The 12,103-nt window shown below is 40.6% G+C and overlaps 1 protein-coding gene across 3 annotated transcripts; it reads right to left on the bottom strand.

Moving 5' to 3' along the window:
* Positions 1-4,420: 4,420 nt before the first annotated feature.
* On the bottom strand, positions 4,421-8,518 carry LOC137192215 (chymotrypsinogen 2-like). 3 transcript variants are annotated; one of them, XR_010930539.1, is made up of 8 exons: positions 8,430-8,518; positions 7,693-7,796; positions 7,516-7,595; positions 6,984-7,062; positions 6,723-6,903; positions 5,096-5,226; positions 4,666-4,962; positions 4,421-4,624 (listed from the first exon to the last, which is right to left on the bottom strand). XR_010930539.1 is itself a non-coding variant. In XM_067602744.1 (7 exons), exons 1-7 carry the CDS (start codon positions 8,488-8,490, stop codon positions 4,801-4,803), a joined length of 798 nt encoding a protein of 265 aa, XP_067458845.1. In that variant the 5' UTR covers positions 8,491-8,518; the 3' UTR covers positions 4,421-4,800. The 3 variants fall into 3 exon arrangements, 2 of the variants coding, with proteins under 2 accessions (XP_067458845.1, XP_067458846.1); XM_067602744.1 differs by having other exon boundaries at positions 4,421-4,962; XM_067602745.1 differs by having other exon boundaries at positions 4,421-4,962; positions 8,439-8,490.
* Positions 8,519-12,103: the final 3,585 nt, after the last annotated feature.

Genomic DNA, 12,103 nt, shown 5'->3' with positions numbered 1-12,103 from the left:
CTGCAGCAGCAAACAAACATCACATCCAGCTGAAACTTTAAACATCTGTTGACCAACATTTCAGTTTAATTCAATCTTTGCTCCTTGTTTTCTATCAGTAATAATCATGTAGTAAGTTCATATCTGCAGCCACTCACAGTGACGTCAGATATCAACTTGATGAGTACAAAGTTTTTTATGTCTGATAGAAATGACAGACAGACCGACGAAAACTAATAAACTGGAGTTACATTCATTCATCTGTGAGGACGCTTCAACTGTTTTTACTGAACAACTGAACCATTCGAGGAGCCGACGACTGAATCCACTAAAATAAAAGGAAACAGACTTCCTGTCGGATGGTTATCAAAATAAAAGGACTGGGCTACAGACTCTTTATGGGTCATATGATGATATCCTTAAATATGCACAATAATAATTTATGAAATTCAAACTCAACTCATTATTATGAGTTTTTTATTATTCATATTCTCAAATCAACACTTTACTTCCTTTTCATTTATTAAAGAAGTTTTTATTATTTTATTTTCCTTTTTTCAAAAGTCAGTTTTTAATTCATTTTTTGCCAGTGAAACTCTAATTCACACACTGATGGTGCAGCTATCAGTAGAAATTTGGGGTGCAGTATCTTGCCCAAAGACATTTCGACATGGAGCCGGGAATCGAACCGCCGACCCTCTGATTAGTGGATGACCCGCTCTACCTCCTGAACCACAGCCGTCCCAGTATGTAGAAGTATATCTTGAGGCCATTGGCTGTAATCATATAAGGTGATACATTGACCAATCACAGATCATTTCTCTGTTCTCTGGAACTATAATAGATCAGGTTTGCTCTTTGTTCGTTGAGACAAGCTGATGCAAATCTTTGTGTGTTCTGTCTCCTTATTGTACAATAATAATTTATAATCTTCAACCTAGCAGTGTTTTGGATATTATTTCATATGTGTGTTTAGTGTTTCCAGACGATTTCCACGACAATATACATACATACATATACGTGAGCTCACTGTAAAGTCACCAAACCTGCCAGATATTAGATATTAAGTCCCTGTAGGAATATTGTATCAGGAATAATATAATATTAGGAATATTATAGGAATATTTCAGCATGCAAGGTTTGAACCATACAGTGAGTGAAGTAGTTGCTTTATATTGATTGTTGTTGATGACCTGCTTTATTTTTGTGTACAGTCCTGTTGAATAATAGAAGCTGTGATGAAACAGCTCAGCCGTAGGCTTGTAGAGGACAGTCACTGCAAATGTACGCAGGTCAACAGGTGGCAGAAATGCTGCTACTTTGAGCCCAGCAGAGGGCAGTGTTGACTGTGGAATGGTTCAGTGTCAATAGTCTCATACAGTGTGGAGGAGGATGCATCATGTTTATTGATATTAGATTATAATGTCTCACAGGTTATTACCATGTTGGTGCTTGTTATATATGTATATAATGCTACCAGCTTAGATCATTATTTTATACTTTTTATTCTCTCCACTTCAGTTGAAAGTGTGTGCTGACTGTGTGGCAGTGATAAATAAAGTGTTCAGAGCTTCAGTGGCGTCCTCTTGTGTTTCTAACTGGACATGTTGCAGTGGGACAGCATGTCTAACCACTATGAAGTGATGGTGGTGAACTCATTAAGCCACTTCAACAATAGAAGACATCATCAATAATACTGATTTAAGTCAAGCAGATCAGTTTATTCAACCCTGAAATATCACTTTACTGTCAGAATATTGTTCAAGTATTTTACTGATGTTAGATAATGTAAAGTATATTCACTAAACCTAAATATACATCATATATAAAACACTAAATATAATAATAATAATAGTAATAATAGTAGAGTATTATTACTTTTCCTTTCTTTTTAGAGTTGCAAAGTTTGTTAAATGAATAATCGATCCTTTTAAATTGTATATGTGTCTGTTTTTTAATTAATTAATTAATTTTATTGTATTTGTTTCAACTACTGGTGTGTCCGTCTACTTTATTCCTCTTTCTTTAGATGATGCTGCAGAACAACAAACAATAAACTGTGAGGATTTCTTTTACAGGACGTACAATCTGACAGGTGTTGAGTCGATTCATATCTCTGATTGGCTCTTCCTTCATGTGATCAGTAATGTGATCGGTCGGCTGCTTGATAGATGAGTCTTATTGATCACACTCAGAACAGTTTCACCTTCAGAGTGTTTGTTTGATCAATATGAGCTCTGACACTCTCACATGGCTGCATGTTAAAAACTGTTTCTATCAGACGTTTGTTTTACTTTAATTATTGATGCTGTACATGACTGATTACATCTGCAGCAGGAAGATGTTTGTATCCCTGAAAGTAAAACACAGCGACCAATGTGCCATCAAGCAACTTGTGACTTTACTCAGAGAGAAAATTATATTCATTAATATTAATTAATAAGTAATAAAATAATTAATGAATAAGAGACAAAATAGCGTAAAAGAGTATGTAAAGAGTGGCAGGAACATCCAGCTCTGGTCAAACTTCTTTCAACAGATTATTAATTAAAGGGGAGGTATTATGCTTTTCCTTATTTTCAGACATATATATATATAATGTCACAATGTCGGATATTCATGTTAAAAGTGGCCGACATGTCAAATAATGAGGTAAATGTATGTAGCAGAAAGCAGCAGCTTCAGACTGCTCTGAACGCTAAGTTTCCGACGGTTTTTTCTACTTTCAGCCCGAGCTGATGTCAGTTTGTGACGGATTTCTTTATATGGACATCTGCTACGTGCACCTGCTACCCGCGGGATGCTCAGCTGTCTGCTGCTCTGCTGCTGCTTTAGTCTGTTGCGTCTCTCCTCCGCTCTGGTTCATTGAAATCTGCAGCTGGACACTGAGCCCGCCTACCTGTCCGACATTGGTCAGTGATGTCACAGTCACCTGTCCAATCAGAGGGCTCAAACAGCCACCTGACAAGGGTCAAAGTTTGATTTTTGTTCAATAATTTTAATCTCAAAAGGAGGAATAAAATTAAATAAAATGTTTGAAAAGAAAACAGAAAAACATAATGACTGATAATGTTAAAATATTAAAAATACAACAGAATAGAAAATAATAACTGTCAGTCATCATCAGTTTTCAGAATCACAAACACATAAAATACTACATAAAATTATTGATAATATAAATAAGCAGAGTATGTAATGAAGCTGGAAAACCCCAAATTCTGCTTCTTCTTTTATGTTAAACTGTGTACATGAGGCTCACGCATGGCTTCACAATCAATAAATTGATAAATGATATTAAATGATATTAATAAATTAAATGAATAAATGACATCCACACGTACAAACAATAATCTGATGAACAGACTGTGAATATTTATGTTTGTTTGTGTAAAAACAGTTTTATGTTTGTTTTCTGCGTTCTGTCCTGCAGAGAGAAGCCACGCCAACGACCTTGTACATGATCCCGCCCTCTTACCTGTCGTCTCTGTGGAGGATCACTTCCTGTTGGACGCAGGCTCCTATGACGAGGTGGGTGTGGCCTAAAGAGAGATAAAGTTCACCACAAAGGTTTCATACTCACAGTGAATGTTTCCTGTTCTCCAGGTCTCCTTGGCAGCCTTGCAGCTGCAGAGTCTGATCACAGTTATGTCTTGTTTATCTGCAGCCCTGCTGCAACACCCGCAACACCTGCAACACCCGCAACACCTGTGACACCTGCAACACCCGCAACACCTGCAACACCCGCAACACCCGCAACACCTGCAACACCCGCAACACCCGCAACACCCCCAACACCCGCAACACCTGTGACACCTGCAACACCTGCAACACCTGCAACACCCCCAACACCCGCAACACCTGTGACACGTGCGACACCTGCAACACCTGCTATTGCCGCTTCTTTTATGCCATCTGCTACTGCTGCCATGTAGGCCACGCCTGCCCGCAGACGCATCTGACGGAGTAAATGTGTCTTTGTCTTTGTGGGATAAATGAGTAAATTAATGTTACTTTAACATGTTTTGTGTCAGTGATTCAATCACTTTATCAAATGAGGACGACATGTTGAAATGCTGAACAGGACGTCCTGTGATCTGAGACACAAACCAGCAGCAGTCAGCTCTGTTATACATCACAATCATCTTTAAAAAACCTGCTAATCAACACAAAGAAAAACAGAACAGTTGATAGAAAGACAGCAGCTCATCCAGTCAGCTGGACTGAATCTCCACGTGCATTCTGGGAGTGATTGACAGCTCAGATTACATGTTTAGAAAAGATCAGGATTCCACATTTAACTGCACTTCAACTCCAGCTGAGAACAACTATTACTGATGAAATGATAATATTACAACCTGTAGATTAAATTAGATCATTAATATCATTGATTCAAGAGGAGTGGAACAACCTTCATGGGGATCAGTAAAGAGACGGAAAGAGATGCTGTAATAAGATTGATGCTTTATTAAAGGGAAAACACAAACTGTAAATGTCTCGTTAAAACAAAGAAAATACATTTTTATAGGTTTATTTATTTATAATTGCTTCAGCAGAGAAAGCCTTTCAGATTTCTGTAGAATAAAAATAAAATCACTTTCCTGGTGACGTCTTACTTTAATAAACTTTTGACATGTGGTCTGTTTGTCTTTATGCTAAGCTAAGCTAACTGTTTCCCCCTGCTTCCACTCTTCTGCTAAGCTAAGATAGCTGTTTTCCCCTACTTGCAGTCTAATGCTAAGCTAAGCTTGCTGTTTTCTCCTCCTTCCAGTCTTGATGCTAAGCTAAGCTAGCTGAACTTCATTTTGAGTAAGTGAAACTCTCTCAGTTGGCGGCGATGGTCCGGTCTATCCAGGCACGCAGTGCTGTGACGCGGGCGTACACAGCAGGCGTCATGGTATTGCAGGAGGGTCTTCCAAAGGACACGACACCAACCAGAGTCCAGGCACCAGCCTTCTGACAGACCAGAGGACCTCCAGAGTCGCCCTGAAAACAAAAACACACAAAAATAATCACACAAACAAACAAATAACATGCGTAGCTGATAGGTACATGTTAGCACGTCTATCTTCCAACATATTGCTAATATGCTTGTTGGTGGTTAGTGTGCAGCACCCACGCTGCAGCTGGAGATTCCGTTGGCTCCGGCACAGATCATCTTGGAGGTGATAAAGCTGCCGAAGAATCGACGGCACTGACTATTGGACAGCAGGGGGAGGGCTGCCTGCTGCAGCCGGTTGGCGAGGTTACCTGCAACACATCAACACATCACACTGATATCTATACTGCCCCCAGTGGTCAAAGCATGCCATGTTTCCTGTGTTAACACTCCCCTTAGTGGTCTGAGAAGCTGTACAGGTGAGATTTAATCAGGTATAAGGCACTGACAATAATAATAATAATAATAATCATGATAAATATAGCCGTAAGTGGCAATTTGCGGGTTCAAGCTTTTTAGCACTTAACAGAGGGAAGCAGCTCGATCAGCCAAAATTAAAGGTGAGGTGGTGAACGAAGATGAGCAAAGTCACTTCAACTACTTTAGTTCTATTTAAAGGAGTGAGTCACCAATAATAATAATGATAGTCACTGTTGTAGTGGGTCAGGCCCCAGCAGCTGTAAAGCACTAATAATAATCATAATAAACATAATTGATGTGGATATTTTGAGTGATGGTCAGCACCTCAGTGGAGAAAAGTAGGCACGAGCCTTTGATGTCTTAAAGCTGAAAATGTTTGTTGAAGCCCTTGATCAAGGAGAACTGAAATAGCAAACATTGAAGTCTTCTGCAACTTGGATGCTGTCTCTTTCCATTCTGTCCTCTGAAGGTCTGACTCTCAGGGTCCTATCTTACGCCCGGTGCAGAGCGGCGCTACGCGCAGCACAAATAAATGTGGTGAAAACAATGATTAAACTAACGAAGGAAATAAATCTGCACAGCTTCTAGCTGCTGCCAGCAGCAGGATCAGCACCTTGGAGAGCTCATCAAGTCCTGATAACTGTGTTGATGATTCTTTACATGATTAAAATTCTTTAATTTTTGAACAATATTTAACAAATATTCTTTAACATTTTTGAGGTTACAGTGATCAAGTTTCTATACTTTCAACAATTAAAACCTTGCTGATTTGACCTGATACTCCCTGACTGAACAAAACGATTTTAAAGAATCCAAAGCTGTAATTAAAATAATAAACCTTTTCAAAAACCAAACGAAGACAAATTTGCAACAAATGAATGAACAGGATCTTAAACTGGCGGTCTGGGACCACGGCAGGGTCCAGGAGCAGCAGTGTGCTCGTTATGGATCGTGCACTTTCCCTTTGCGCACGAGCAGATCCGTTTCCTCTGCAGAGAAGCGCTCCTTCTTGCTACAACTAGGAAGGCCCCCTCCGACCTTGGTAACCACGGTAATGCTGATTTACCCTTTATCAGAGAGGCCTCTGCCTTCCCCAAAACATCAAAGAGGGTTCTGGAGTCTCAAGGAGAGGAGAGAATTGTCTCCTTTCTACTTAAGAATTACAGTGTGACCTCAAGGCACCATTATTATCAGGCCTCAACAAGCAGGAATGAGACTTTAAAATGTACAATTAGTAACTAGCCCAGGCTTGACCCAATGTAACCCAATTTGTAACCCCTAAAGATGGAAAATTCCATAACAATAATAATAATAATAATAATAATAATAATAATAATAATAATAATAATAATAATAATAATAATAATAATAATAATAATTAAGTCACCGTTGCTGCTGGTCTGGCCCCAGCCGGTGGTCATGCACATTGTGCCTGCAGGGAAGTTGTCTCTGGTCTCGGCCACGCACACGGGGGAAACACGCCTGTTTATCTGGGCGGGTCTGGCCAGCTTGATGAGCTGGATGTCGTTGTTCAAGCGGGTGGGGCTGTAGTTGGGATGTGGGAACGCCTGACAAGAAACGACATCATTAGCTGGTGAACACGCAGGAGCTCAAGAGACATGATGAAGTCCTGCTGCTTGTTGCTCACCTGGCTGGCCCTCATCACCTGGACGTCTTCGGTGGAGGAGCGGAGGTCATGTTCTCCGAGAACCACAAGAGTCGACCTCCTACAGGACAGGATGTGAGTGAAACGGCCAATAAAAAAACAGCTGAGTAACACCTGAGCAACAGGAGTCCCATCATGATGTCAGCTGACCCTTTTTAAATTTCAACAGGTGTATTTTCTCAGATAAAAATGCTTGAATGTGAAAATTAAAAAGTGATAATTCAGTGAACCAATAAGCTGCATGTTCTCATCTAAAATCATAATTATTCAACAATTTCCATAAAACATTTGATCTTGCTTGAGCTCGGCTTGAGGACTTGTTGCTATGACAACAGTTTAAAATACATTTCAATCCAATTTTGAAGCACCGAAAAAATCTAATAATTTCTGTCAAATCATCAACAATTAAATCAAAATAACTCAGAACTCAAAACCTCCATTACAGTGTGAAGATAGAGGTGAAGATGACAGGTGAAGGGTTAAAGGTTAAAGGTTAAAGGTCATTGGTGTTTACCTGATGGGACAGTGAGCGGCGGTCACCACCCAGCTCTCGTTGATGAGGGAGCCTCCGCAGAAGTGGGAACCAGGTCTTGCCTGAAACAATCACATGTTCATGAATACAACTGTGTGTGTGTGTGTGTGTGTGTGTGTGTGTGTGTGCGTGTGCGTGTGTGTGTGTGTGTGTGTGTACCTGCAGGGACACCTGCCAGGGCCAGGAGTGAGGCTTCGCCTCCTTGCCGTTCACGATATCAGAGTAACCGCTGATGTCGGGGGGGATGGCGGGAATGCCGCAACCTGGTGACATCATCATAATGACATCATCATAATGACATCATTAACAACAACATGAGTCAGGAAGTTTGTTCCTGATCTTTGCGAACAGACGACACAAAACACCTCGAGTCACATTTTCAGTAAGAAACGATTGTTAATAAGATCAATACTTTTAAAGTGATCAGCCAATAAACACGGATCAATCTCAGACTGTGTCCAGTTATCTTCAGTCACTTATAAAAATCATTTTATCTCCATAAAGTCTTACGGCCTCACCACCCTGCACACGTGGGATCTCTTGTGATGTGGGAAGCTGAGCAGGATGGGGCCTGGTTAGTACTTGGATGGGAGACCTCCTGGGAATACCAGGAGCTGTGAGCTGTCTCTCTCCTCTCTCCTCCTGTTGCTTTCTGCCTCCAGAGCTGCTCAACACCCACTGCTACAAATATTATTATTAGTCTTATTATGATTATTACCATTATTATTACTATACATCTCTATGTGGAACTTGCATTGTTCTCTCTCTCCTCTCAACCGGTCGGTAGATGATGGCCGCCCACCCAGAGCCGCTAAATATTAAATCTATACATAAATATAATAGTTGTAAATTAAAAACAAGCAGCTCAGTCTACCCAGCATGCTTCACTCCCTCACCTCTCTGACCGTAGGCGTCGCCGGCGAAGGCGAAGCAGGAGAGGATCCACAGGAAGACCATGGCTCAAACATGAAAGCTCCGTCTGAGAGACAAACCTTTATACAGACGAGGAGTGACAGGATTGGACAGGAGGGACGTGTGTGTGTGTGTGTGTGTGTGTGTGTGTGTGTGTGTGTGTGTGTGTGTGTGCGTGTGTGTGTGTGTGTGTGCGTGTGTGTGTGTGTGTGTGTGTGTGTGTGTGTTTCTATGGTGCAACCACTGTTCTGTGTAATTAACTGAGAAGATGTGCAGGAGGATCTTGTGAAACATATTTATGTAAAAGTCTCTGATGTCTGTTGTGAAAACTTCCACAGTTAAATGTGTGACAGTAGTTTTGTATCATTGAAGTTTTCACCAAACTGCAGCCGTCTGTGGTTTGTAAATGTATAAGTGAGTCACTGAGAAGGACTTGTAGTGATATGTGGCTGATCAAGTTTGTAATTATTGGGTTTTATCAGTTATTGTGACAGTATTATTGATGTTAAAGCCATCTTACAGCAGTAGTGAGCAGACTGGTGGTGAAGTAATCTATCATTATAAATAAAACTTTTAACTTTTTTATAAACTTGTTAACTAAAACTGTCTTTTTTGTATTTTTGTACTTTTGGTATTTTTGTTTTGGGATCCTAAGCAATTCAGCAATTCTATTGAAATAAATAGATTTAGTTTGTTGTGAGGTCGCAGTATCACAGTGACAACAGCTGCTGTTTTGTAACAGAAGGTCAAGTCAGATTTTAAAAAAAGAATTACAAGAAGAATAAAATGTCTGCTTCTGTAAATGTGTTCCAGTAATGTGACAGTTTGACATTAAACCCTGAAGAGTTTTGGTTTAGAAGAGACGAGGATCAGGATGAAATAGTATCAAATAAATAAAGTGGCTGCTTGTTGTGAGGTTGATAAAGTGTTCAGCAGCAGCTTTCATGTCTTCTGGACTTTAAATGTGTGTAAAATTCACATGAAGGCAGCCGTTGGGACACCTTGTGGCATTTTGAAATGTGGCGACACTCGTATAATAATAATATATATTGTATTATATATCATATAATAGTAATAATAGGCTGAGAAATAGGATTTATAAATGTGTTAAAATGAAAGAATAGTATAAATAAGAGATATTAGTTAAAATATACAGTATTAATGCAGTATAAATATACACCGTTCAGTATTGCACAGTTGAAAATATAAATAAATTATGGGGTTATGAGCTGCCACAGGCAGGAATGACTTCCTGCGGCGCTCTGTGCTGCGTCTCGGTGGAATGAGTCTTGCACTGAATGCTCTCCTGTGTTTGACCGGCACGTCATGGATTGAGTGGGAGACATTGTCCAAGATGATATGTAACATGGACAGCATCCTCCTCTCTGACCTCGCGGATCAGTTTGTTGAGTCTGACGGCGTCCGCTACCCTCAACCTGCTGCCCCGGCACACACCAGCAAACAGGAGAGCACTGGACCCCACAGACCCATTAAACATCCTCAGCATTGTCCGGCAGATGTTGAAGGACCTCAGCCTCCTCAGTAAGTAGAGAAGGCTCTGGCTCTTCCTGTAGAGGGTTCAGTGTTCTTATCCCAGACCAGTTTATTGTCAGTGTACACTACCAGGTACTTATAGTCCTTCACAGTGTCCACACTGAGCCCCTGGATGGAAGCAGGGTCACCGGGGCCTTGGTCCTCCTCAGATCCACAACCAGTTCTTTTGTCTTTGCCATGTTGAGCTGCAAATGGTTCTGCTCACACCATGTCACAACGTTTCCCACCACAGCTAGCCCTGTACTCAGCCTCCTCACCCTCGCTGATACATCCAACTATAGCCGAGTCATCAGAGAGCTTCTGAAGATGGCAGGACTCTGTGTGGTGAAGAGGAGAGGAGACAGGACTGTCCCCTGCAGGGCCCCAGTGTTGCTGACACACAGTATTATAAGCACATATACTGTGATCTGCCAGTTAGATATAATCAAATATGATATGATAATAATCCAAGAATTGTCTGATGTCCATCCCCTCTGTTGTTTTCAGCCGACCCAGCAGCTGTGGTCACAGATATGATGATAAATATGTCTAAGAAGGCAACCAATCACTATTTTCATTATTATTATTATTATTATTAGTGTGCAGACTCATTTGCACATATGCATTAAATGTTTGGTCTTAAATGTCAGATCATTGTGGAAAATGTTCATTTTTCTAGTTTGGTGTCACAGAAGAAAAAGAAAACCAGCAAATATTCACATCTGATGAGCTGGAACAAGTGAATATTTGACATTTTTGGAGGCTACTGTTCACCTCCCGTTTCTCAACCGCGAGTTGTGACAGTTTTTTAAAAAAACGTAACTATGATTGTTGCGGTATTTACTGTTGCCATGTCGACGAAGGTTGCCCGACTTTATGGAAGTAGTAACTTTAACCCACAGTGATTATTTTAGCCCAAACCATGATCTCTCCCTGAACCTAAGCAGACCTTAAACACACCATTGTCACATCATAAAACATCATTATTGTTTAACTGAGGTTTGACAAATGATGTCGTCCTGCTGATTACTGCTGATAGAGGCGTCTGATCAGAAAACGCTGCTCTGTGTCGTTCTGGAGTACACGGTGAAACAACCTGTATGCTTGTTTAATCTGGAGGACTTGTTGTTTCTGAAACAGTCATTATTTATTTATTTGACGTTCAGACTGAAACAATGAACCATTTCAACTTTAAACTAGAAAAATACTTGAAGTCAACATCAACAACAACACGTCTTGTTTTTACATTGAAGCAGAATCATTTGAAACGTTCATGTGATTTAGGAACTTTAACCCACAACATCATCACTGACCCCTCCCCCCCGCCACCTGACATCCTGCAGCCATGTGAGGACCTGTTCACCTTCTAACAGCAAGTAAACAAACCAGAGAGACTCTGGATGGTCGGTACGTCGTTCTGTCCCGATGAAAACACAAAGCACTGAGGGCTGCTGGGAAACCTGCTGTATTTATCTGTTCATTACTGTCTTCTTCTCCTCCTCTTGAAAGTGAAAAGAAAGAGGTGGCAGCCATGTTTGTAGTCCTCACAGATCTCAGTATGTGTGACCTCAGCAGTGATTACAGCAGATCTGATTACAGACGTATGGTGACGAGGTTTCCAGTCTCGAGTTTTACGCCTCAGTAACATAAAATCAAGCGACTGCTGAGAGCATCTGAAGAGTCTTTTCAACAGAAGCTAAAAATGTTTTAAAGAAGTAAATTATATACGAGTGTGTTGTTCATGTTTTCCAGGTTCAGAGCCAGACTCAAAGGCGCCGGATGATATAGTTAGTTAGCCGTGCTAAAGCTAAACATGTCATGTAGAATCGCAGATAGAGGTCATGTGATACAGGAATTCACATGTGATGACCTGCTCCACCTGCAGCAGCAGGTAGACGTTTAAAGGACCTCCATCACTGCAGGAAGAGGAACAAAAGACACACAGAGAGAACAACATATACAAACCAGGAAAAGACATTTCTGAAGAAATGGTGGTGTGAATGCTTGTAACAACACATTGTGTAATAACACCCACATTTTGTTATAAACAGCCTGAGGGCGCTTTGTTATAACTTTCGCCACATTTTGTAATTAGATATTATTACACATTGTTGTGGTTATTACA

This window comes from Thunnus thynnus, chromosome 11, assembly GCF_963924715.1.
Source record: "Thunnus thynnus chromosome 11, fThuThy2.1, whole genome shotgun sequence".
Lineage (NCBI taxonomy): Eukaryota > Metazoa > Chordata > Actinopteri > Scombriformes > Scombridae > Thunnus > Thunnus thynnus.
The sequence above is the reverse complement of the archived record's forward strand: the minus strand, read 5'-3'. Positions and strand labels throughout refer to the sequence as shown.

Coding starts and splice junctions, on each gene's coding strand:
- LOC137192215 (XM_067602744.1), bottom strand. CDS start 8,490: ATGGTCTTCCTGTGGATCCTCTCCTGCTTCGCCTTCGCCGGCGACGCC. Junction 7,797..8,429: donor CGACGCCTACGGTCAGAGAG/GTGAGGGAGTGA, acceptor TGATGTCACCAG/GTTGCGGCATTCCCGCCATC. Junction 6,904..6,983: donor AGGTGATGAGGGCCAGCCAG/GTGAGCAACAAG, acceptor GTTTCTTGTCAG/GCGTTCCCACATCCCAACTA.